Source organism: Sorex araneus, chromosome 10, assembly GCF_027595985.1.
Source record: "Sorex araneus isolate mSorAra2 chromosome 10, mSorAra2.pri, whole genome shotgun sequence".
Lineage (NCBI taxonomy): Eukaryota > Metazoa > Chordata > Mammalia > Eulipotyphla > Soricidae > Sorex > Sorex araneus.
In genome coordinates, this window is record NC_073311.1 from 47,225,684 (window position 1) to 47,252,203 (window position 26,520).

The 26,520-nt window shown below is 59.3% G+C and overlaps 1 protein-coding gene across 1 annotated transcript in view; it reads right to left on the reverse strand.

The window, feature by feature from the left end:
- NUAK1 (NUAK family kinase 1) overlaps positions 1–26,187 on the reverse strand; it is a 67,695-nt gene extending 41,508 nt beyond the window's left edge. Inside the window, exons 1-2 of the mRNA XM_012935272.2 lie at positions 25,874–26,187; positions 221–341 (exon numbers count right to left, since the gene is read on the reverse strand). Of these exons, the coding sequence (XP_012790726.2) occupies positions 221–341; positions 25,874–26,149 (397 nt within the window). The 5' untranslated portion in view covers positions 26,150–26,187. The remainder of the gene's footprint in view (positions 1–220; positions 342–25,873) is intronic.
- Between the last annotated feature and the right edge of the window lie 333 nt (positions 26,188–26,520).

Below are 26,520 nucleotides of genomic sequence, written 5' to 3' on the forward strand. Positions count from 1 at the left end.
CTGACCTGAGCGTGCCCCTACGTGTGTCTAGTTGCATTCAAGGTAACCGAATAAGCGATAACAGTGGCTATTTTTATATCATGAAGAAACATATTTGGCTCCTATCCAGAAGGGCTATTACCTAAAAACCTTGGCAGGGTAGTATCCCATAGTATCAGAATGGTAACTGATATGGGGGGTGGGGGTGGGGAGGGAGGGAAAACAGGGAGGAATCACTGACCTTCGTAAATACTGATGATATGAGGATGGTTGAGGGATGACATGATCTCAATCTCTCGTCTGATGTGAACCATGTCTTGTTCATCCTTAATTTTGTCCTTACGAATGGATTTTATAGCAACCTATAAAGTCAGGAAATGAAATGTTACTCGGGGAATGGAGCAGATGCAAATCAGCCATTGAGGGAGTTTGGAAAATAAATACAGATGTTACTTGTTGGCAGAACCGACAATAACCAAAACAAAGATTTGAAATAACCCCATCACGTCTCTCATTTATAGCAAAAACACCCTTCTCCCAGCAACAGAACACATCGGGTTTGAAGAGCCTGGGGTTGGAGGGGGTGGGGTGTTGGGGTTGATTTTTCTGCGGGGGGCGGGGAGGGGAGTGGGGGGAGGTTGGTTTGTTTTTCATAAAGTGGAGGCTGCTTAACACGACCAGATTGATTTACCCAAAGAATTCTGATCCTCTGGAAAAAAGAAAAGAGAGGAGCTCAACTTACAGGGTATCGATGATTAAACATGAGTAAGTGATATTAGCATCTCTACCAGGCAGCTGCTGCGCGGAGCAGCTCGGAAAGGCCTGATTGCAAAGCTCGAAGCCAGAGCGGCCTCCGGCCTCTCCTGTGTTTACATGACGGCTCCGACGCCAAATCCTTCCCGAATCTCCCCTCTGCACCAAGGCACCTTCCGCAGCATGTGATGCGAGCGGAAAAAGACTCCTCTGGAGATGACTCCGGGGGGTGGGGGCGGGGGGGTGAACAAAGGCCGTGACAGCGAGCCCAGGTTGATTGCAGAGCGCTACGCCCAGATCCTCTGCAAATCCAAACTGCCGAGAGTTGCCAGGGCCCCCCCGGCACAGAGCAATTACCCAAAGGTGCCCATCAGCAAAGGGGCATCAGACGACAGCAGGCACCCACTAAGGAAAACGACTTGCACACCAACAGGTCAGTGGGGATCTAATCGGCCTCCACCCTGGGAGGGGGACACGGAACAGTTTCCAAGGTAACAAGGAAGCCTAAGGGCTAATTTGCTGCCCACTCTAAAACCTGCTTGGGGGCGCGGGGGGAAGCGACAGTCCAGTGGGTAGGACACCTGCCTTGCACATGGCTGACCTGGGTTTGACAAGCATCCCTTAGGTTTCCCCAAGCACTGCCAAGAGTGGTCCCTGGGTGCAGAGCCAGGAGGAAGCCCTGAGCATCGCCACGTGTGGCCCCCCCAAACCATAAAGAAATCCGTTTAAAGCCTGTTTAGTTCCCTCCAAACTGGTTCCCCAAGGATCTCGTGTCTCACCTGCTCCCCCACCCCCTCCTTCCTAGATGAAACGCCACCAGACCACCCCTCTGAGTTAGAAAGCCCCCACTGGGTCCAGAGACACCCCCCTCCCAGTTATCAGCCGCCCTAACCGGGGACAGCGCCACACCTGTGAGCGTTCACCACTTCCGCCCCTCGGGGTCCCGAGAAACCCCATCCAGGTCTCTGATCATGCCAGGAGCTGGGACCTCGGAGGGGCTCCCGCTACAGGGGGTTCCAGGTCCCAGCATCTCCCCGTGGCAGGGCCCAACCCGATGGCCAGGAGGTGGGTCAGGTGCCGCCCTATGACACTCCTGGGGAGTCCACTCGCGGCTGCCTTGATTCGCACCGTGCCTGGCACCTGGCAGGCCTGAGAAAGCACGTGGGCCCCAGGCAGGCAGGTCTCTAGAAAGGGAAAGAGGGAAAGAGGGAGCGGAATAAGGGAGGCGGGGGCCGGGGAGGGAAGGGGGGCCGGGGAGGCAGATATTCTTAGTTGATGAGAGGCCAGACCTGGGAATCAGGCGCCTGCAACAGTGCACTGGAGCAAAATATAAAATGACGAAGACTCATCGCTGTCCAGTACCACGGCCAAGAGTGAGAGAAAGTGGGCTCCGGGTTTGACTTCTGACATCCACCCACCAGTGTGGGCCATCGAGGCACACGGAAAACGCCGGACGCCCAGAAGCACACCCCCGCTCCCTCTGGTCTGTGCTGGAGCTCACGGCTGCAGAGATGAACGAGTTCCCAGCTTCTCGCTCCCCCTTTCGCCCCGGTGCCAGGCTCAGAGCGACCCCGGGCCCTCGGGAGAGCCCCATTCAGGCTTCCCGCTGACGTCACGGGCGGAGATAGGACTGGAAGGCTTTATTTAATCTGCGCGGGGCCTGGGAGCCGAGAGCTGGGGAGGGGCGGGAGCAGACAGTGATTATGCACGGGGGCCCTGGAGGATGTGGGTGGCAGCTGGACCGAGTCCTACATTCCTCCCTGAACTAGAGATGGGCCCAGGCTGGAAACCACCCCTTCAATTAGGCTGCACTCGCCACCCCCCCCAACCCCGAGAGGTTGTAGCAATGTCAAATGACAATAGGGCTGAATTCTTCACCCAGGTCAGGGCAGAGGGGCCCCATTGTGGGGGTGGCGGCAGAGAAAGGAAGTTCACTTGTTCACCACCCCAAACACGGAGCAAAGGGCCCAGGGCCCCGTGGTGCCCGGCCAACACCCCCAGCCCGGGGCGAACATTCTAATAAAACCCCAGTGGGTACCAAGGAGACAAGGACCCCACCATGCCCCCCGCCACGGAGGCTGCGCCCCACAAAACACTTCCTCCCATGAATCTTCTGTTGGGAATGCCAGCCAGCACATCCTGGGGCCCCTCTTCCAAAGGCGGGGTGGGAATCACGAGGCAAATGCTAGAAATCACTTGGAACTCAGCAGCCACCCAGGCGACAGAGGAAACACAGTTTGATTCGCAAAGGTCGAGACGGGCCTCACCCTACGTGATGGCACTGGCCGTGGGCCACTGATCAACACAAACCATGGGAAGACAGGAGCACTTGTCCCTGGAGCACTTCCTGTTTGGGAGGGGGGCCCTCAGGCCCCACCAGCCCCTCCGTCAGCCTCCCTGACCCTGAAGGCTGAAAAGGCCACTTCTCCACCTCCTTCTCGTCTCTGTCTTCCCTCGCCATGGCTGGGTGCCCATACCCCACTCCTGGCCCAGACGGCCCTGCATGGCTGTCTCGTGTTGAAAGGCTTGCTTAGGGAGAGGAGGGCCAGCTCTCCAGGGCGCCTCTGTCTCCTATCAAGGAGCGGCTGCTTCAAGAACGTGGAAAGATAAACCAGGCCCCAGGTCCTGTGGAATGGCATCACGGTTCGGCATGTGTCTGACCCGAAACTCCCTCGATAGCTGTGTGACCTGGGGCAGGTTGCTTAACCGCCCTGTGCTCTGCCTTCTGTCAAGCTGGGAAGTAACTGCCTCCGGGTGCCCAGGAGGATTCAATGTTGAAGAGCTTTGGACACATCCTGGCCCAGGGTAAGTGCTCGGCAAGGGTCCATCCAGGAGAGGACTTCCTGCCTTGGGCCCTTCCTCCGAGCACAGCCGAGCTTCCCCCGGGCAGAGCGAGAAAAGGTTCTGCATTTGTTCCCAAGGACGCGGTGAGCGGGAGCCTCTCCCGGGTCCCTCAGCCCCACCCTCCCCCGAAAGCTCAGCCCAGGTGGAGCAGCCTCGGCCCACCAAGACCACCACACACCGCGTGAGGCCAGACAGAAGGACTCCGGGCAGACGCCAGCCAAGCTGGCTCCCTCTTCCCTCCGAGGCTACCTGTCCCGGAAGGCCCTTCACTGACGTGGACGTGAGCACCAAAGCCTCAGAGTCTGCCTGTAAGGAGGCTCCCCTCACTGATGCTGGGGGGGAGGTCCCTTAGGTTCGGCCAATCCCCCCCTACCCCGGGCCCCTCACTGAAAAGACGGGGGGCACGGGGGGCCACAGCACAGCCGGACCCAGCACTGAGCAAGAATGAAACGCAAAGCTGACCCATCAGTCAGGACCCGGGCAGCCGGGCAGCTGCGGATCTGGGGACTTTCCTGCTTCTGAACGTGAATCCCAACACCCCCACCCCCACCCCCTCACCCCAGAACCCTGAAGTGCCACTAAACGATCTGCAGGAAGGGCTGAGACTTCAGACCCATCTCTAAGCAGTGAGCAGCGTCCACGACCTGTGACGGGGCTGTGTGCAGCTGGCCGTGGAGGAGCTGAGCGCCATGCACCTTGGATGTCTCTGCCTCCCAGCCCAGCCGGGAGACCGCCGGTATCAGCACTCTGGGCTGGTCATCAGGCCAGGCATCCTCCGTGCCCAGCCTTGCTGAGGCAAGTGCCACAGGCCGAGCGTCCTGGTCTGCCAAGGAGGAAGGCGTGACTCCCTCCTGCAAGGTGGAAGTGGGGTCATGGCGGTGAGTGACCTTTCGGGGGCAGGGGTCACCAAGGGGAAGGCACGCAACCTTGCGTGGGGCTGGGGAAAGAGTGGCAGGTGTGAGCTCGGTATCACATGGTCCACGGGGCGCCACTAGACGGTCCACGTAATCCCCGCACGGCATGGCCAGCCCTAGCATTGCACCACCATACTGACAGGCCCAGAGTAAAGGCATCAGAGACCCGAACAGGGGCAGCCGGGCCCTCGCTCCAGGCCCCGAATTCCAGCGAGAGTGCAGGTCACGTTCATGCAGCCAACTGCAGCAGTGCTCTGTGGGAGGGAGCCCCGAGTCTCTCTCCTGGGCCCAGGATTCTGATTCTGAGCCCTGAACCTGGAACCGGGTCCAATCAACAAAGATGGGAGTCGAATCAGCTGCCCGAGGCGCTGAGTTGATGCGATGCGGGAGAATCCCCCCTCCCCCCGACACTGCAGGGGTGCGTTATTAATGACACGGAGACGGGGAGCAGTAGACACTCAGCAGGGAGCAGCCCCCCGGAAGGAGGCGTTTCACGGTGGGGCGAAGTGGGGGTGACGGGGGAGTTGTCCTCACCCCGCCATGCCAGGGACCCCGCTTTCAGCTTTCAGTTCGAATCTTGATCCCGTTTCTGAAGCCCGCCTGGAGAGCACACACGAAGGGGTTGCCCGGGAGGTTTTTAATCCCAGATTTCTTTACGCGCTGAAAACACGGCTTTCAGCTCCTGACTTCGGCCCGCTACTGAGCCACTGACCTCAGGAACAATGACCCAGGAAGACAAAAGACCCAGCACACGGACTGTGTTTCCCGAGAGGAAAGGAAATGCATTCACAGAGTCTGCGCTGACCCAGAGCAACAGAACCAGGGGGCCAGCGAGGTGGGGTCAGGACGGTAAGAGACACGGCGGTCCGTTTTCTTTTCTGCTTTAGCCCCGGATGATTTTACAGATGAAGTGCAAAGAAAGAGGCTTGGGAGGTATGGGTGGGCTGCTAGCATCTTCCTCTCAGAAAACTGATTTTGGGCCATTAGAATGTGTGGCGAGGAGCAGACAGGGGAGAAACCGTAGCCGGGCTGCAAGCGGTCCCCCTGGGCAGCTCATTCATCATGCGGCAGCTCCTGTGCTGCAAGGCAGACCCTCATTGTCTCTCGCCCAGAGCGGGACAGACAGGGCCCCGCTCCCCAGCCCCGCTGCAGAATCCATCTGCAGGCTTGTCAGCCGGCTAATTACCGCCGCCACCGCGCCAGGGGGGCTTGTCACACCTGCACCTCCAGCGACAGAGAAGGAGGACCCTGAGCCAGACAGCCTGCCTAGGCCAGCCCCTCCCCCCCGCAGCCCACCCCCCTACCCCGCGGCAGACTGCTTCCAGCCTCCAGAATCACCAGCACGCTCAACCGTGTGCAAGGTACGTGTCCTACCCACTATACTAACCTCTCCAGCCCCAGGGAAAATGATTTCCAGACTCTGTGATCAGAGCTGGAGCGATAGCCCAGTGGGTAGGGCATTTGCCTTGCACGCGGCCGACCTGAGTTCGATCCCCAGCATCCCATATGGACCCCTGAGCACCACCAGGAGTCATTCCTGAGTGCAGAGCCAGGAGTAATCCCTGTGCATCGCCGGGTGTGACTCAAAAGGAAATAAAAATAAAAGACTCTATGATGGTGGAGTATAACCATCAGCTCTGTGTTATCGACTCAAGAGGGAGGCATCTCCAGGGTAAAGGAGGGGACTGACTAACCACACAGAGTTGGGTATGGGGGGTGCTGACCACAGTTTGGGAGCTCAGCAGAGGTTTAGGAGGATCATTTTGACTCACCTGGTCAAAGGTACATCAAGACTGGGCAGCTGCCCTGCCAAGGCAGGTCCACGCCGTGCGATCAGATGAGGGTTATTATTATTTTCATGGAACATGTTGTTATTGATAAATCGTGACCACACCCCAGTTCATCTGGTGAAGCTCTGGCCACCATTGTCACCCTCTGCCCCCATCCTCCCTATGGCTCCGCTGGGAGAGAGGGTCTATCAGGAGGTGACAGGTGAAACGAGGTCATGCGGCTTGGGCTAGGGCGGTTAAGGGAAGAGGAAGCAGCACGGGAGCATGTGCGGACATGAGGGGAGGCCCGTCGGGGGACACAGAGAGCAGGTGGCCGCCTGTGATCCCGGGAGAGACACCGTCTCTGCTCGCGCCTCCACTGGGCATCTGTCGTCCAGAGCGGAAAGGAAATGAATGTGGACTGCCCTGCCTCTGCAGGCCACCGTCCGTGCCGCCTACTTCACAGTCAGCCCCGAATCTCACAAGAGCGAGAGCCGTGCAAGGCGGCAAAGAGACCAGAGCAGGAACCACGACGGCCCTTGTACACCTGCCACCCGGGCCAAGAGAGACTCTGGCCCCACAGCACGTGTTTCCGGGACAGCGGAGTTGAACTGGGGAGTGTGGGAATGTTTTTATAAGAATGATTCCTTTTAGAGGGACAGACATAGAAGGACTGCACTCATTTGTTGAGTATAGAGTAACATCACATGAGGCTGACACCCAAGGACAGTAGATACAAGGGCCAGGAGGACTGCCCCATAGCTGGAAGCCTGCTTCATGAGCAGAGGGGAGAAGGCAGATGGAATAGAGAAGGGATCACTAAGAGAATGATGGCTGGAGGAACCAGTTGGGATGGGAGATGTGTGCCGAAAGTAGATAATGGACCAAACATGATGACCTCTTCGTGTCTATGTTGCAAGCCATGATGCCCCAAAGTAGAGAGAGAGTATGGGGAATATTACCTGCCATGGAGTCAGGGGGAGAGTGAGAAAGGGGGGTGTATACTGGGGATATTGTTGGTGGGGAACGTGCACTGATGGAGGGATGGGTGTTTGATCAGGTGGTGGGGAACGTGCACTGGTAGAGGGATAGGTGTTTGGTCATTGTGTGATTGTAACCCAAATATGAAAGCTTGTAACTGTCTCACAGTGATTCAATAAAATAAAGTAAAAAAGAATGATTCCTTTTGGCACCAGGGAGCTAGTCCAGGGGGTTAAGTGCTTGCTTTACAGGTGGCCAACCCCATTCGATTCCTGGCACTGTCTGGTTCCCCCTAGCACCACTAAGAATGACCCCTAAGCACAGAGACAGAAGTAGCCAAGTGGTCCGAGAGGGCTGCCAACTGTAGCCCAACATCCCCCCCACCATCAAAATAAGAAAGATTCCTGTCTCGCCCATCCACCCACTGCCATCAACCTAGTCCAGCACCACAGCTACTAAACCCAACAACTTACCCAGATGCAACAACAGATTCTAAGCTCCTCCCCTAGACACAATGCAGCCCCCTTTCATTTACTCTCCCTGGTTCTGCAGGAGAGGGAAAAGTGACACTTAGAAAAGGAACCCTACACACACACACACACACACACACACACACACACACACACACACACACACCCGTGGTTCCTAAAGACCTCATTCAAGCTGCGACCCAAGTAGGAGGATTCTTGGGGCAACCCTGCTTTCACCCGTTTTTATGTAGCAACCAATCTATGGGACCCTCGAGGCGACACAGAAACTCTCTAAGGATCCCTGGCAGGGGCACACTTCCTTACCCCCCAGCACTATGCCCCGAGGAAAGCAGCTTAGACACAGGACGTTTGAATAGTCCTGGACGATCTGGCCGCGGTGCTAATCAGAACAACTTGAGTCTGCAGCTAAACAAGGACACCCCTTCCTGGATCGACAAGCGTTTTATGGCAACACTTCATAAGAACCATTCCCTTACAACCAAACTGTCAAATCCAGCGACCACAGGCCCGAAACATCCCAGCTGAACCCAGCCAAGCTGCTCTCTGATGTACCGTACACACAAATACCAATATTCCCCAGATGTTCTCCATGTAAAACATTTGGGCCGAGACACCGCCCTCCTTCCCCCACCCTGCTCTCCCCACCCCAAGTTCTCCCATTTGTTTAATGGACTCCGAGAGTTCAACTCAAATATCCTGGAGTAGACATCTGAAGCCAGCCGGGCTGGGAGGCAGGCATCCCATCTGCAGAAGAGACACACGAGTGAATAAGACTCTCCGCCCTGAGATTTATGCTCCCGGCATCTTTAAGCAGGTCATAAAATGTAAGCTATGTACGGATAATAAGGCAAGCTTGCTTTCAAGTGTGTTTCGGAGCCCATCCCGGGGCTAATCTAAGACGGATGTTGCAGCAGGAGTCAGGGGCTGGTGGCAGGCTGCGGAGACAGACCCAGCCCTCGCTCCTGACCGTCCTCCTTGGGAAAAGCAACTTAAAAATCTGCCACTTCAGCAACAACCAAAAGGACGGCGGTCAAGGTCAGGTTTTTCTGCTGGAGTGAATGGAACAGGGTCTTCGTGCCTTGGCTCCAAAGTCACTCATCTCTCAGCTCCCCGAGCAAGGACTCAGGAAGGAGGAGGTGAAACGGGAGGCCAGGCTGGGCCAAGGACTGAGTGAGTGGGACCACCTGTCCCCGAAGGTATACCCGCTGAGCTTTCCTTCCAGAGTCATTCTAGCGCACTCCACGGCAGCCCATCTGCGGAAGCTGGAAAAAAACAATTAAGGCGAAAGGGTCCAGAGACAGCCCCAAGTGCAAGACCCACCCAGCCCGAGCCCGCCGGCGTCCTGGACGCCTTCACTCATGCGTACTTTTTGCTGTAGGGAAAAGAAGAATTTTATCTTTGACAAAGGTCACCCAAACAAATCAAACTTGATGACAGAAATGATAGACAAACTATAAATAGCAGACTTAAGGAAAACACAGTTCGGGGCACCACTCAGAAGTTTGTGGAGAAAACCTGGAGAAAAGGTTTAGTTCCCCTCCGAGGGACTTGAAGAGGATAAGACAGCATGATGGGGGGGGGGGCATGGGGGGTTGCACCTGAGAGATCCGGCTACGTTTTGGGGGGGGACAATGAACTCAAGCACAGGGCGTTTTCATGACCTAGACAAGCACAGTCAAACACGGCTCTGGAATTAACCCACTGGTGTCTGCCCTCCCCACGGCTTCACCGCTGCTTCCCTGACTGAGGCTCATGGTAGATGGAATCCTTGCAGGTGGAATGTACGGGACTACTCTCTGTTTTTCCCACCCATTTGTGTTCGTGTGTGTGTGTGTGTGTGTGTGTGTGTGTGTGTATGTGAGAGAGTGTGAGAGAGAGAGAGAGAGAGAGAGAGAGAGAGAGAGATGCAAGGTCATCTCTCTTGAACAAAACTTGTTTAGAAAGATGGGGGGGAGGGGCAACGGGGGGGGGGAGGGTGTTCAAGAGAGGACACGGGCTTCTCCAGAATAGGAATAAATAAGTACAGAAACACAGAGACAAACCAGCAAGAATCCTGTTCTAAGGAGAACACAGGCTTGAGGAGTAAGCCCGTTTCTCTTCCGTTAAGCCAATTACTCACCCAGACCCCAGTCGGGCCAACTGTTCCAATATGGCAGCCACTGTGGCCCCTGGAGCACCACAAAAGTGGTGCCACAAGCCACACTCCATCCGAGGGCCACAAGCACCCCACTGGCAGAGCTGTGCTCACTCAGCCAAGCAGAGGCAAAAAGAATGAGAAGACAGAAAATGTCCCCAGCTCCCCGACACACACACACACACACACACACACACACACACACACACACACAGTACATGCCCGGAAACACTTTCCTAGTTCTGATGGTCACACGGACACGCCACAGACCCGGGTGGGAGTCAGAATCAGAAAACCACAAGGAAACCTTGAAACATGGGCGTGAAAGGACAAGGTCAGAGGACAAAGCGAGGGCGGGGGTGGGGTGGGTGGCGAGCCAGGGAACAGCTGGGCGGCTTTTAAGAGGCCATTTCGGGTCACTCCCTAGAAGAAGTCCCTCTGAGTGTCTCTCTGTCGCCCCCAGGGAACTCGGCAGGCCGGAAGGAAATGAGGGGGCACACAAAGGTCACTGCCACTGGGGCCCAGAGAGAAAACAAATGGGCCGCCAGCTTACGACTTAAGGGCAGTTTCTGAGGCAAGAGAGCAAAAAGGTCGCGGCCAGGCCCTGCGGGATGGCCCCGGACACACCAGTGCCCCCTAGAGGAGGCCCACAGGGAGTGGGGGGGTCAGGGGGTGCAGGGGTACAGGGCCTGCGTCCCCGTGGGTAAGGTTCCAGCTAGACCAGACGGGAGGAGATCTGCAGGAATGCAGCCCCTGGGTGGGGGAGCGAAGGAGGTACAGCCAGTGCCCCCGCAAAGGTCCACATGTCCCCACACACTTAACAACCACTCAGTGGAACGTTCCGGTATGTCTGCGAGCCTGGGTTCTCCGACAGCACATGCGCCAGGAGGCAGAAGCGGCTCACTGCCCACGGGCTGCTACACCCAGAGAACGGGATGAATGCGGGTGGACAGAGAGAACGACAGAGAGAGGTAAGTGTGACCCCCGTCCCTTCTCCCAACAACAACAACAACAACACAAGCAAGATCCGGGCTGGAGAGGTAGCTCAGTGAGCTGAACACATTCTTTGCCTGCAGAAGACCCACATTCCAGCTCCTTCGCCACACTGTCCCCTGAGCGCCATCAGGGGCAGGGAGTGGGGAAGGGAAGAAACAGAAACAGCCTGGGCCAGAGAAGTAACTCACTGGGTGAGTTATGTGGGTGAGTGGGGTCGGTGCACCCGGGCACACAGGCTCCATCCCTGGCACTGCAGATGGTTCCCTGAGCACGGCCAGGAGCACTGCTGGGTGGGAGCCCCCCGCCCCCCCGCAAAGCAAACAAGTGGTTCTGCACTAAAACAGATCAATCAGCCACTCAATTCCGGAATTCTGTCCTTGCCGTTTCTTGGAGCCCCCGGCTTTGTTTCCCCCAATTCCTCCCCCTCCTCCATCATTCCAGGAGACCGGCACCTGTTGAACCGTTACTTTTATTTACTCCTGTCTCATTCCCCTGACCCTGAAAAGAGCCTCCAATCGTTGGGAAAGACGAGTAAGGAGAGGCTCCTAAAAAAATCTCAGGGCTGGGACAAATGGAGACGTCACTGGCGCCCGCTCAAGTAAATCGATGAACAACGGGGATAACAGCAACAGTGATACAGTGATTTATTTACTGTTAAGATTTGCCTCAGTCTCTCCAAATTTCCTCCCAGACGTGGCCCGCACCACACGCCCCTCCAAAGGAAAGCAAGGTCACCGCGGCACTACCAGTGAGCTCGGCACCCACGGCAGTCAGAGGTGATGACATGTATGACACCAGCCACTCGGGGTGATCTGGCTCTGAGGCTGTGACCGCCTGAGCCAGGGAGCTAATCTCTATTTCACGGGGATCCGCGATGGTGCTTTTCAGCGCCACGTGCGTCCACATTAGCTAGCGGACAGTTGGGGCCCGGGAGAGATTCTCAGGGGCCCAGGGGAGAGGTGGGCTCTCGGAAGGCCCGACTGAGCTGCTCTCCCCAGCACCAGGCGCCTGGCTCTGGACGTTGAAAGCATGAGGTCAGGGACAAGGCGGTGGCAGGGTGACGCAGCCCGGCTGAATCCCAGGGACAATGGTTCAAGCGTAGCCAACAGTGGCCAAAGTCTGTCCAGGGACTGTGGTTCAAGCGTAGCCAGCAGTCACCGAGGGCTGTCCTCGGCTGCCAGCGGGCCGTCTGCGTCCCCACCCGCTGTCACTCGGCTGCCGGTCACTCTCTGTCCTTGGCAAGAACACCCACCACCACCACCACCACCCCCCACCTCCCCGGGGCTCGAGACAGGCTGCCTGGAGCTGATGAGATTTCTTCGCTTTGGGCCTCCGGACACCCAGGCAAGCCGCCTAAATTCCACCGGAAAATTGGTGGCTAATCCAAACATTTCATAAAATTAGAGCGCCTGGTGGGGCAGAAAGGAATCCAGACTGTGCCGCCACCCGAGAAATGCAAAATATTTGTTGTACGTTTTTTTTTTCTTCTCCACGAGCTGTTTTAAGCAAGTGTGTTTTGTGCCTGCCTGGAGGAGGAGAGAGGGTGGCAGCAGGGGTGGGGGGGAGAGGGAGGCTTTTGTTTCTTGTTTTGTTTTCTGTGTGGCTTGCAAAACAGCAAATAATAATAATAATTTTTTTAAAAAATAAAGCCTCAGCAGAGGAATCTGCCGGGCGAGGATGATGCCAAACCCTCCCCTCTGCACGGCGGCCCCTGGCCCTTGTGAAGATTCGGTTTCCCTGGAAAGTGGCACCTTCGCAACTTCATTTTCTTTTGGGCTCCGGCCCCAGAACGCTGATCTCAGGAAGTTTCATCAGCAGGAGCGACCGGCGCTCATTCCTGCCAGTAGGCAGCCATGCCTCCTGCACCAGTAGATTTCCTGGGCGCTGGCAGAGGCCATCGGAGGCATTGGTGCTGCCCACTGCTGACACGTGTCTTCCAGGGGAGATGGAGCCGGAAGGCTCCAGGGGGGGCCTCTCCGAGGCAGCGTCCCCGCACTGGGGAGGAAGAGCCCGCCTCTCGCAGCCAGAGTCTGCTACAACAGGCAAAAGGCTGGGGGGATGAATAAAGAACCTCAGAATAAAAAGGCCCGCCCAGACCTCACGTCTCACACAACTCAGGGCAGCCTCTGCCTCCTGACCACATGCCCGGGCTCCTGGTCAGTGCCCAGGTCTGACCTTCCCACTGTGGGGCCAGGCCCCGTGCTGGCCGGGAGAATCCAATGAGGCGGACATAGAACATAGGTGTGGTGGGACCAAGGAGGTTCCCCCGTTGCTATTTTCCCATTCCTGGTCAGTGTCCCTGCCCTGTGCACCAGGGGTCCAATGGGGGGGGGGGGTGGCTAGTGTCCACTGTGTGGCTAGGAAGCAAGGCAGGAAGCCAACCAAAGAAGCTTCCGGGTGCACAGGCATGAGAGGTCAGGGGGTCCAGCGCCCCTGGGATGCTGGCCCACACTGCCCATTCTGTGATCCAGGCACGAGGGACCCCCTGGAAACTCTCCCTCCTGGTCTCTGCGATGATGCACGGCGGGATGCCAAGGCTGCGTGGAGAAGCTGAGAAGGGCCGGGTGCAGCCCGCACGCACCCATGCTCAGAGCACTCAGAGTGAAAGGGCTCGCCTTCCCTCCCGGAGAAGGTGGAGCCGGCTCCGTGGAGATTTCCACTGGATTCCTCCCCTCCCCACGCACTCTGCTGCCAGCTGCCTGCACGCCCACTCGTCCCCCCCCCACCTCGATCCCTCCCTCCCTGCGCATTCCAGCTGATCCCGCCTGGGAAACAGACACCCAAGAAGCCCGCAGGAAAGATGCAAAGTGCATCCATCATCCCTGGAGAGAGTGTCTGGGCCAGCCGGACCCTCCCGTCCACACCCCTCCATCCACGTGCTGAGCTCGCCAGATGGAAGGCGCGGCAGCCTCCTCCCTCCCAGGCTTCCTGGGCGGGGACCAACCGAGCTCCTTCAGGCACAGGCGAGGCAGCCAAGCCCCGGGGAGGTGCCCCATCTCTGCCTGCATCCATCTCTTCTCAAGGATGCGGACGCGGCGAGCCAGGCCGCCTCGAGATGTCGAGAGAGGAAATTCGGAGAGACGGAAGCAAATAATAATAGTAAATAAAAGTCACAGTTAAACAGGTACCGGCTCCTTAAATGATGATGATGAGGAGGAGGAGGAGAAGGAGGAGGAGGAGGAGGAGGAGGAGGAGGAGGAGGAGGAGGAGGAGGAGGAAGAGGAGGAGGAGGGAAATGGGGAAAACAAAGCTGGGGGTCCAAGAAATAACAAGGACAGGCTCACAATCCAGAACCAGAACCAAGGAGAGGCTGACTGATCTGCTTGTCCACTTTGGGGGGCTCCCACCCAGCAGTGCTCCTGGCTGTGCTCCGGGAACCATCTGCAGCGCCAGGGATGGAACCTGTGTGCCGGGTGCACCCACCCAGTGAGTTGCTTCTCTGGCCCAGGGCTGTTTCTATTTTAATGGTTTCCACCCGTCCCCCATCTCTCTTTGGCTGTGCCATTCTGGGCGACAGCTGGGGGCTCACACGTCAGCCCTGACATGCCCCTGGGAGCCGTGCACCAGGACGGGACCACTCAGTGGCGAGGGCCGAGGACCCCAAACGGCAGGGCTGCTGATGGCCTTAAGTCCACATGAGGCGGAGCCGGGGATCGAACTCGAGGTCTCACGCTTGGGGCCCCGGAATGAGGACTTTGAGACCTGGGCGAGGCAAGCTGACAGGGGCGTCTCTTCTCCTGCCGGCAGAGCTGACTGACAGCTGAGAGGGACACCACGAGGGCCCTGTCCTGCTGACGTCACACAAAGGGGCCCCGGTGGGTCTCCACTGCCTCTGCAATCCGGGGGGCTCGATGAGCAACACGCCCAGGAGACGGAACTCGGTGAGACGGGCGAGGGGATGCACCTGCCCGGCCCACCCACCAGGCTCCTGAGAGGTGGACGGACTGACTGGTCCATCTCCACCCCTGGCCTCGCGCCCGCACTCGGCCTCACTCGGCAGGGAGGCGCTGAGCTGCCCCCGGTGCCCAGGCAAAGTGCTCAGGAAATCAACCCCAAGGAAGGCACCTCCATCCCTGCCAGTAGCACCGCCCCAGCGCCCAGCCCCGTACCCAGGCACAGGTCCCACTGACCGGGAGTGCTCCCCCTGGGGAGCGGGCACTGCGCTCTGTACCTGAGTCCTCCTGATGAGGAGGATGAGCAGCACGGACCCATTTTACAGACAAGCATGCTGAGAGCTTCTCTGAAAATGAATTTCCCCGGTGGGAATGTGGGGGAGGGGCGGGCAGGGGCCAGGAAAGGACAAGGGTGTGCCTGAAGCAGATGGACCCTCCAAGCAGGGCGACTGGCCTCCCGCTCCACAGAGCTCAACGTCCTGGAAAAGGCTGTTGCGGGATGGAGGGGGCGTCGCCCGGGCCAGGGAGACCCCATTCTACCTTCCCCAGGAGGGGGAACGTTCTCTGCGAGAGCCACGCTTCTCCCGGAACCCCGCCCTCGACTCCCGCAGCCTCGCAGATGGGGACACTGAGTCAGGCTGACCCTCTCCACATCCCCCCCACTCCACTCACAGCAGGCCCTGGGTCCACGTTCACACCCCCCATGCCCCATAATCCGCCCCACTGCCAGAAAGGAAGGGCTGGGGCTAGAGCGATAGCACAGCAGGTAGGACGTTTGCCTTGCATGTGGCCAACCCGGGTTCGATTCCCAGCAACCCATAGGGTCCCCTGAGCACCGCCAGGAGTAATTCCTGAGTACAGAGCCAGGAGTAACCCCTGTGCATCACCGGGAGTGAGCCCCACCCCCCCCCAAAAAAGAAGGGCCGCCCCTCCCACCAAACTCAGGAAGATGGAGACAGAACTGCTCTTCAGGGTTGTTCGGGCAGGGCGGCATTTTAGGGGTGGGGAGTGGACCGCCCACCCCCAGCAGTGCTCAGGGGTCCCTGGGATGCTGGGGAAGCAACTGGGGGCTCCTGCACACAAAGCCTGAGCTCGGCACCCTAAACTCTCCCCAGTTCTGACAGAAGCACCAACAAGTTGACAAGCTTCCTGCTCAGGGTGGCGGGGCGGGGTGGGGCATCGCACAGCAGGGAGGGGCTTGTGTGACCCAGGTTCCATCCTCGGCATCCCAAGTGGCCCCTTGAGAGCCGCCAGGAGTGCAGAGCCAGGAGGAACCCCTGGGTGCTGCTGAGTATGGCCCAAAATCCGAAAGTGAAAAATAAATAAATAAATAAATAGATAGATAGATAAATACCCCGGCAGGTCCCTGCTGGCCCGTACCGCTCTCCTCTCCACACCGTGTCCGGGGCCCGGAGCACAGCGCACCCCTGCTTCATTCCCGAGGAACAGCCCTGGGGCCAAAACCATCCGAGTAGCACCCCTCCCCTCCCCACTCCCCTGCGACCCCTTCCTAGGTTGTGGGGGGGACCCTGACACAGCTTCCTCTTAGCACCTTCCCTCTGCAAGCCTGGCGCTGGCCCTCCGCTGCCCAGTGCTGCCTGAGCTAAAGGCGGATCTCGGGGGGCGGGGGTCTCTCTTCCCAGACACACATTAGCTCCACCCTCCAGCCGGTTACAGCGCTTTAAGGGCTTGATTTACGCCCCCCACCCTGACATGTTTGGAAACCCTCACCCAGAGCGGGTGTGTGCACCTCTCCCTTCCCTCCCTCCAGGGCCAGTTCCTCACCTAGGGCCAGAGTCTCGGGGTAGGCTGGAGGCGGGGGTGTGCGAGCCCCTCAAAGACCTCCGAGACCCCGCCTGTCCCCCACTTCTGCGGCTGGGGGCCACAGAGAGGCATCATCTAACGAGGCCGGGTTCACCCCTGCTGGCCACCCCCTGGGGTGAGGAGTGACCCCCCCAGGAAGGGTGGGGGGGCTCGTCCCCCTTCTCATGATGGCCCTCACACGCTTCATACCTGGTTCCAGAATGAGCCCATTCCACTCTAATGGGGATACACACAGCCAGCTGACCCCCCCCCCCCGCCCCAGGAGAGGGACCTCAAGGGAGACCGAGGAAAAAGCGAGTCTGGGCCTCGCGGCAGAGGGCGGCTCAGAGCTGTGGTCCCTGGCATCCCACGGGAGGGTGTTGAAAGCAGAGGGTGCCCTGCCCCAGGACAGGGCTCCCCGTGCCCCCACCCCCGGCCCCCATCTGGACACTGGTCAGTTGTCGGCCTGGCAGGCTGGAAGCGGCCCAAGCCTCCCCCCACCCTCAGCGCGCTCGAAGGCCGTCGAGGCCAGAACCAGAAGGGTCTGGGGCTGAGCAAACAGAAGCGCGGGGAGATGTCACTGGCCCGGGGCCACCCAGCTGCCAAGCGTGTGAACCCCAGTCTGTCTCCGGCTCCCGCCGGGAGCTCTTCCTGCGCTGGCACTGCTCTCGGGATGCTCCAGACCCGAGATTCCGGCACCACCACCACCCCCACCCCCCACCCCCTCACCCTGCCAGCAAGACTGAGAAACTCCGAGGGCTGCCGGCACCCAGCCCAGCGCCAGCAGAAGGCCCACCCGCCCCCGCGCTTGCCAGAGCGCCAGTCTGCTTTCTGCTTTTGACACAGAGAAGCCTGGAACCTCAGGGGTCCGACAGAGATGGGCGTCCGCCCGACCCTCTCCCCAAATGCCACACAGGGCTGGGGGAGGCAGTTCACTGAGACACGATTCACAGCTGGACCAATGAGCACCCACAAGTCAAGAGCTGTTGGGCCAACAGTCCATCTTTCTTAAAAAAAATTGTTTCTGTGTGTTTTGTTTGTTTGTTTGTTTGTGGGCTATACCAGCAGTGCTCAGGGATCACTCCTGGAAGGGTTCAGGGGATCCTCTGGGATACTAGACTCGAACCCGGGTCAACCACATGCAAGGCAACTGCTCTCTGCGCTGCACTATGACTCCAACGCCTATTTTAGTTATTTTTGATTTGGGGCCACACCTGAGGGTGTTCAGAGACTCCCACTGGTTTGGTGCTCGTGGGAGTCGATCCTCGTGGCCCTTGGGAGACCAGGAGGTGCCTGGGTTCAAATCAGGGCTCCCACATGCGAAGCCTGCACCTCAGCCTCTTAGTGTGTTCACTCTCTCTCTCTCTCTCTCTCTCTCTCTCTCTCTCTCTCTCTCTCTCTCTCTCTCTCTCCCCCTCCTCCCTCTCCTCTCTGTCATTCCCTCTCTCCCCTCCCCCTTTCTCTCCCTCCTTCTTTCCTCTCCCTCTCTCTCCCTCCCTCCTTCCATCTCTTCCTCTCTCCCTGCCCCCCCTGGTCTAATTTTTATCCACCTGTTCAAACCCAACAGCAACCATCCCCCCCTTACGTCCGACCCCCCCAGGCACAGGCTAGGTTCTGGGATCCCACTGACGAGCATCTGTCCCAGCACTCTGGCTCCTGGGATCACCCCGCGGTCACCCGTGCCTGCTTCTGTCCCCGCATGTTTCCGAGGCCCCTCCGCATTGGCATCCATGTCCCTGCTCCTCTTTATCACCGAGTCCTGTCCCAGAAGTAGCCAAAGACGGGCGAGTGCCTCCACATACTCCCAGCCTGAAGCGGACACACACTACCACGCGCACACAATCACAGTGGACACACACTTGGGCGGACACACACCACCTCGCACACGCAATCACAGTGGACACGCACTTGGGCGGACACACGCCACCTCGCACACACAATCACAGTGGACACGCACTTGGGCGGACACACACCACCTCGCACACATGAGCCGCAGTGGACACGCACCCAGGGGGACATATGCCACCTCACGCACACAAGCTGCAGTGGACACACACTCAGGGGCTCCCATCTGGGCCCCCTGGTGGGGCCAGTGTCCCTGTGGACAGGTGCTGGCATTTCTCCCGGGGGGCGGGGGAGGCCTGGAGGAGGGGCCTTCTCTCCATGCTCTCCCCAAAGAGCCTCAACACCTGGCCACCAGGGCACTTCCTCAGGACTGTTACCAACACGGAGGGGCCTAGGCTGCACCCCTGCGCCCTATAGCTGCCTGGGACGGCTCCATGATAAATGCACCATAAAAGCAGAGACTTCAACAATCCTAACTCGCAGATGCCCCGGGACACTCACACGGGCAGGCCAAGGAGCCGGGGTTGGGGGGGGGGGGGGGGCTCTGTCTGATTCCAGGGCCATGGAGTGCAGCCAGCTGGCCGGCCCCTGAGCACTTAGCGGGAGCCAGAGCAAGACAAAGGGGCTCAGAGGCGGCAGGGGTTAGTCCTGGCCTGCGCCCCCCCAGCTGGCCTCTCACTGCCAGCCCCAGGCTGTCCCTTCCAGAATCACAGTGCTCCTTGAGGACCACCCGCTGGGCCCCCTGCAGTATTCCCGGACCGAGTCCCTCTCCAGGCGCAGAGCCGGGGCGGGCAGGTGGTCAAGGCAGCTAGACGGGGCTAACCAGAAGCCCAGACTCCTCGACTGACTCACCCCCACCTCCAGTGCAGCCCTGGGGTGCACTGGGGTGCATGTGTCTGCGGGCAGGGGAGCAAACCCAGGTCCCCCCAGGTTCCAGGGGCTGAGGCTGCTGGAGGAACTAGGGGCCCCGTGAGCATCCAGCGAGGGACGAAGCCCCTCCTGACTTGCTTCCTTGCCCCCTCCAGGCCCTGCCTCCCGGGCCCTGACCCCAGGGCGGTGCCTCTCCTCTATCCCGGGGGAAACCTCCAGGCGGGGCCTCCCCTGCCCCAGAGCAATGGCCTCGGGGCCAGCGCAGCCCCCCAGAATGAGGCGGGGTGGGGGGCTCCCATGCACAAAGGCCCCGCGGCCACCCAGCCTGGCCCCAGACTCTCTCAGGACCGCAGCCCAGGGCCCTGAGCAGGCTCGCGGTGGCTGCGTCTCTGCAGGATTCCGTGAGGGTCGGGGCTGTGGGAGACCAGCCGGGCACGGGGCAGGGGGCGGCACTCCAGAAGCAGGGGGAGCCGCTGTGAAGACTATTCCATTATCAAGCAGCATCACCCTCACCCCTCCCCCACCTAGCAAACCCGCCTCCTGCTCCAGGGCGCCTAGTGTCCAGCCCAAATCCCGCCGGCCCCCCAACGCCTCCCTCCCTGCAAGATGCCACCCCTGTTACTTTTAGGATCATGACAGAATTTGGCCATGACCGTGCTCTTAACTTATAGGTGAGCATTATGGCACTCTGGCCTGGCCCATTTCGACGTCAGGGTAGCTCACAGGTTGCCCTGGGTCCATCCAGTCCCTCGTCGGGGCCCTGCTTCTGGGGTGCCAGGAACTAAGGGCAACTGAGGCTTAAGTGGAGAGAACAGATGCCCAGGGGAGGAATATCATTCAGAGTCAGTTAACTCCCAAGTTACAAAAGCATAGCATTAACTGTCTGCCTGTGTCCATACAAAAAGGACTTGGCTCTGAATTCACTATGTGAAGGACCTAAGGAGAAGAGAAAAGCAAGATTTACAAGTGAACAGAGTCTGATTAGGAGATAAAGGTGACTGGCTGGTTGGGGAAGCAGAGCACAAAGAAAGAAGTTACAAGTGAACACAGAGGGATGGGAGCACTGTCATGGGAGTAACCCAATAAACCTAAGCTCCCTGAGGCAAGGCAGAAAGGACAAACCACCGTTATCCTACAGTTTCTCACTTATTTCCTCTGGGTCCGAGCCACAGGTCGCCTGTCACAGCCTCTCAGAGTCCGCGCCCTCCCTCATCCCACCCCTTCCCTGTGTCTCCTGCTGGACAGTGACAAGAGCTGGCACCGTCACACAAACACCCCCCCCTCCCGCCATGTTCCATCTTTGGCCGTCAAGAGCCAGAACTGAGCTCTGACTCAGTGTCACCGGAAGCTTCTCTCTCTAGCAGCCAGTCAGAAAAAACTCACTGGACACCGAGGAGCTGAGCGACCCTCCCTAAGTGCGGTCACCCTGCCTGTCACACGGCTGTCCCTCAGGTGCCCAGGGCCCATGCTGGGAGGCTTCAATAACAGGAAGTGTCTGCCAGGCACTTGGCACCCCAAGACACCACGCTCTCAAGCCCCCCCAACTGGCAGCCATCAGGTCAGCAGGGGCTTTGCTGTTCCCGGTCAAACTCGATGAAGCAACCTTCCAAGATGAAGGGCCCCACGAACCCCAGACCCACTGTCCCATCGACCTCCCGGTCTCCACCCTACGGGCACCCATGGCAGAGGGTCGGAAATCTTGGTGGAACTGAACGGGATGGAATGGGTTCAATACTTGTAAGCAGACCGCTTCTTTGCGGACAGATTACACGTCCTTGGGGAGTGGACTCCTGTCTTGCTCCGGTCAAGCTTCATTCGACAGGGGTGAGGAAAGGGGATGGGGAAATGCCAAAGCCAGACCGAGGCGGCCGGGGCCAGTTCCTCCACTCAGCAGCCCGGCTGGCTCCGAGGCACCCCCGCCCGCCTGGGGGAGATGCTGGGATCCTGTGTGCCAGGGGCCCCTTTACTCCTTCAGAGTGGATCGGGGGTCTGGCCTCAGCCACTGAGGGTCTGTGACCCTCACCATGCCCTGACTCCGCAGACCAGCCCATCCGCACCTCCTGACCCGCGCTCAGCAGCTCTCTGGCACCCAAACTTTGAGCACCGTTTCATTTTTTTCATCAAATCTGATGGAGCGGCCAGGTGAACCCACTCCATCGCTCCAACAGCAGCTCTGGCACCTGGGGACACAACTGCTGGCATAGCGGTGGGACCTCCTGCCCCACCTGCCCCCACCCCCCATCCCTGCTACAGCAGATTCGGCCTTTCCCGCTCGAGCCTCTCGGAACCCTGAGCTCACAGGAGCGCGAGGGCACGGAGGGGCAGCACACTTGGCCTTGCCCAAGAGGTGCTGACGTGATGCCTTCCCCAGCCCCATTCGTTTGTTTCCAATGTGGAGGTTTGTGGGGTGTCTTGTTGTTCTGGGTTTTGGCACTCATCCGTGCAGCCTGCAGGCCCGGGGAGTTTGGCTCAGAGCAGACGTTTGTGTGCTGGGGTGTGATGCGGGCCTCCTCGCTTGCTCGCTCTCGAGTCCTGCCCAGAAGTGCAGCAGAAACAGCGGTGGGGCGATCAACAAGGCACAGGGTCAAGGGCTTCGCAGAGACACCCCGCCGGGCATCAGGGAAGCGGCCTGCACGCCCGCTCTCACTGCACTGGCATTCCCTCGTCCACCTGAAAGACGGAGGCTTTCCTGCCTCCGCGTCTTACAAGACAAGCTGTCTCGAGGGCCCTGCCTCTAAGGGGCTGGAACAATAGCACAGCGGGTAGGGCGTTTGCCAACCCGGGTTCGAATCCCAGCATCCCATATGGTCCCCCAAGTACCGCCAGGAGTAATTCCTGAGTGCATGAGCCAGGAGTGACCCGTGTGCATCGCCGGGTGTGACCCAAAAACAAACAAACAAACAAAAAAAAAAAATCAAGGGCCCTGCCTCTAAAATGGTCTTAAAACCCAAATGAGGTCCAGAGAGATAGCACAGTGGGTAGGGCTCTTGCTTTGCATGCGGCCAACTCCAGTTTGCTCCCTGGCACCTCCCGGGGTCCCCTGAGCCTGGCCGAGAGTGATCCCTGAGCACAGAGCCAGTTGTAAGCCCTGAGCACAGCCGGGTGAGGCCCCCAAACAAAACAAATAAAACCTGCATGATTTGGGGCTGGAGCGATAGTACAGCGGGTAGGGCGTTTGTCTTGCACGCGGCCATTCCAGCATCCTATATGGTCCCCTGAGCACCTCCAGGAGTGATTTCTAAGTACATGAGCCAGGAGTAACCCCTGTGCAACGCCAGGTGTGACCCAAAAACAAACAAACAAACAAACAAAAAAAAACCTGCATGAAAACATAAAGGCAGTGAGGCCCAGATACCGAGGAGATGGGTTCCTTTTCCCCCTTTCTAAAGACCACCAAATTCCATTCTCCCATCATGCCACGCCCATGAAGGACCTGGCCCAGCCAGCCCAAGCCACAGATGAGGAAGTCGAGGTGGCCATGGTACCTGGCTGGCGCCCCAGGTCACAGAACTGCTGAGGGATGATGGGTCTGGACTTGAGAGGGAGCCAGGGCCCGAGCTCTTGTGCGAGACAGCCTGCCTGCTTCCTGGGCCCTGTTTCAGCCATGGCTCCAAAACAAGCTTGGAATGAGGGAGAAAGGGGTGCCGGGAGCGGGCAGGAGGGCAGGAGCCCGGCCCCCAAGAACTGCCTCGGCCACTCTCTTCACAGGGACCAGCGATCGCTTTGGTGGCAGACCCATGCTCACATGACCCCTCGCTCTCATTAGTAAACTCCAGGTCTGGGAAGAGAGCCCCCCCCCACTCCTTAGCATCTTGGGGGGCTCCTGGTGGCACCCAGCACCCGGCTGCAGCCACTCACCCCAGCAACGCAGCTCACAGCATCATCAGCTGCTCTGATCTACAGCGAAAAGCAGAAGCGGTTTGAGATTCTGCCGGCAGGTGACAAAGGCTGAGCCCAGACAGAGTTCTCTCCACCCCCTCCCCCCAAAGCCCACTCCCTCCGAAGCAAGCCTGGATTGTTTAACCGCATCTCTGGGTTCACACTTTAGCCATCCCCCCCCAGCCCCACCCCCCAAAGAAGCGGCAGCTCCTGACAGCTTCTGAGTCACCGAGCACTGCATGGGCTCGAAGGACTTGCTGAGCAATTTCTGGTGTTTGTTTTATTTTCTCTACAGTCAGGCCCCGAGATTTTTCCACCTGACAATCCCTGTTTCTCGCTGACGTCCCCGACACCATCTGTGCTCAATGTGCGCGGCGGGAGGAGGGATCCCAAGCCCCGGGAGGCTTCCCTTCCCCAGCCTCAGTCTTGCCCCGGTTCTGCAGAACGAACCCGGGTTGGGGCGAACCAACCAGGCAAGGGTTTTCTCACCCGCGGGCAAACGGGGCTGGAAAAATGAAGCGGCTGGAAGCTGCCGGGTTGTGGTTTTTTTGGTTTTTTTTTTTGCGGGGCCTGGCGCTGCCACCAGAATGAAACCTTTACATAACTTTTTCGCAAACGGGAGGTTTAAGTGAAATGAATAGCACAATGGGAACCCGGAGGCAGGCTGAACAATAACAGAGCAGCGCGCCTGCTGCCCGCGCCCGCGGCCTCCGCCGTGCTCAGGGCGCCCCCTGGTGGGCGCGCGGCCGAACTCCCCGCGGAATGTCCCGAGCGGCGGCGAAGAATGGGGAAGGCACCCACCCTTGCACGGGAAGACTGGCTCTCCCGCGCGCGGGGTGGGGGGTCCCTTTCACGCCCACCTGGTGCGTGCATCAGAGAGCACGAGGAGGTGAGGGGGTCCCGGGGAAGCTCAGGAGGCTGTCTGTTCAAAGGCCGGGTTCCCCTCCTTCCTTCCCTTCGCTGCAGGACTGTCCTAACGTATCCCAGACACACAGACACCCACCACCACCACCATCAACCCATCCTCACCTGCTCACACCCTCAACCTACACCCCCCTCCAATCGCCGGCTGTTTGTCCTTTCGCACTTTTCAACTTCCCAGCGCAATTCTTTGGACAACCTGAGGCAGGAGCTAGGCTTGGCTTTCGCTCATTCGACACCCAGCCCGCGGAACTGCGCCTCGGGTGGAAAGCATGAATGAAGGGCATGTCTGACAGCCCCTTCTTCCACCAACATGACAAAGCGGGCTAGGCAAAGGGCATCTTTGCAGCCGTCGCCTCCTTCAGACGTTCAGGCTGCACAATGGCACCAGCCCCCAGTGGATTCTCAGTGACTTGCTTGTTCCAGAATGTGTTTATTGCCGAGACCGCTTAAAATACAATAGACAAAGTCCCAATTTTTCAATTAAGCCATAACTGACTTTTTTTTTTCTTTTAAAGCTGGGCGGGGGGGGGGGGGGGGGAGGAGATTGGATCCTTCCCAATGGGGACTTGGAAATTTGAGACTCGGGTATCCAGATATTTGAGAAGTGACGCCCCAACCATCACACACACACACACACACACACACACACACACACCACAACACACACCATACACAACACACACAACATACACACACAACTATCTCTGCAAAGATGCAAAAAAGAAATAGCCACATCAATCGCCCACTTCATTCACAGTTCATTCTGTTTTTTCTGCTGTGGTCATTCCCCAGGTTCATTTGCAAGCCTGGGGCTCCCAAACTTCCCCTAAAATAGACAGGAGAAGTCCACTAACGACTTACTGACCTGGCCCTAAATTGATATAAATACATCGGACATGCTTCCAGCCAAAGGGCCACGTTCGCATCCTGCTACATCTTTCTGCAGAAGTCCGTGGCTTTGGACCCAAGCGGACTCTAGCCACACGAGCGTGGATTTCAAGGGCCTTTTCGGAAGGGAAAATGACAACAACTGAGGGTGGGACGATCCCAGGGCACAGAGGTGGCCCCTGGGAACTGGGTGACTCATGGGGGAGCCCTGGCAGGGTTTCAGCTGTCACCCAAGGGGTCAGCGGGGCCAGCACCTTAAGTAATTTGGCTGTCCAGCAACCCCAGCTCTGACACCTTGGATGGGGTCCTGGTGGCTACCACGGTCTGGGCAGTTCAGTCTTCCCAGAAGCCGGACACAGCCAGGCAGGACCCTCGCGCTTGCTGCAGCCTTTACTTCTGCTCGGGAACCTTCTCTCAAGAGCAGACAGGAACCCACCCTGCCGGGCAGCTGACAGCAACATCAGGGGCGATGGGCGGTGGGGTGGGGAGAGGAGAGGAGAGAGTTGGGTCACTTTCACCTACAGGACAGCGGGCTTGGGGTCAGAGGGGTGCAGCTGGCAGCTGAGGCTAGATCTCTGCTTGGAGCTGGGGAAATCAGGTCATTCCGAGGTAGGGTCTGCGCGCGCGCGTGCCCGCCAGGGCGACCCGAGGGTCCCAAAGCAGCGAAGTGTTTGCAAATCATAAACACCACTTTGCTGTGGGATCACACCCCCCCCCCCAAATATGCGCAGGCAGGATGTAACAAGTGCTTCCAGAGAGAGACGTCTGAGTCACGGGGCACGACCTGCCGGGAGCGCGGGGCGAGGGTCCGGGGCATGCCCGACCTGAGAGTCGCGGCGCACAGTGCCCGGCGCCCCCCAGCCCAGCCCAGCCCAGCCCAGCCGCGCGCGCCCGGGGGGTGCCCACTCACCACTCGGCCCGAAAACCTCTCGGTGGCCCTCTTGACTTTGCCGTAGGTGCCTTTGCCCAGGGTCTCCTGCAGCTCGTAGCGGTGCTTCAAGTTGTGCTTGTGGTGATGCCGCTTCACCCCGTGCGGCTTCCTGGGCTCGGGGGCGGCTGCCGCGGGCGCTGCCGCCGCTGCCGCCGCTCCAGCCATCGCCGCCGCCGCCGCCTCGGGCGGAGACCCCCGCGCCCCGGGCCTGGAGTCCGGGCCGTTCCCGGCCGCGGGCGCCGCGGCCACGTCCATGTCCACCAGGCGCGGGGCGCAGCGGGGTGCGAGCGGGCTGGCGGGCGCGGGTGCGGCGCGCGCGCGCGCGGGGGGCGTCGGGGGTCCGGGCGGGCCGCGGCGCTCGGGAGGGTGGTCCCCGCCGCCTGGGGGGCGCGCTCGGGCTCTCGGGCGGCGGCGGGCAGCGCGCAGCGGGCGCCCCCGGCGCGCACGGGCCGAGGTGGCGGCGGCGGCGGCGGCCGGGGAGGCGGCGGTGTGTGCCGGAGGGAGGGGAGAGGGGTGGCCACCGGCGCCGAGGGGGAGTGTTTTGTGGGGCGCCGCGCCCCCCGGCCCCTCCCACTGCGGGGGGAGGGCGGGGCGGGGCGGGGGGCGGCGCGATCGCGCGGCCGGGC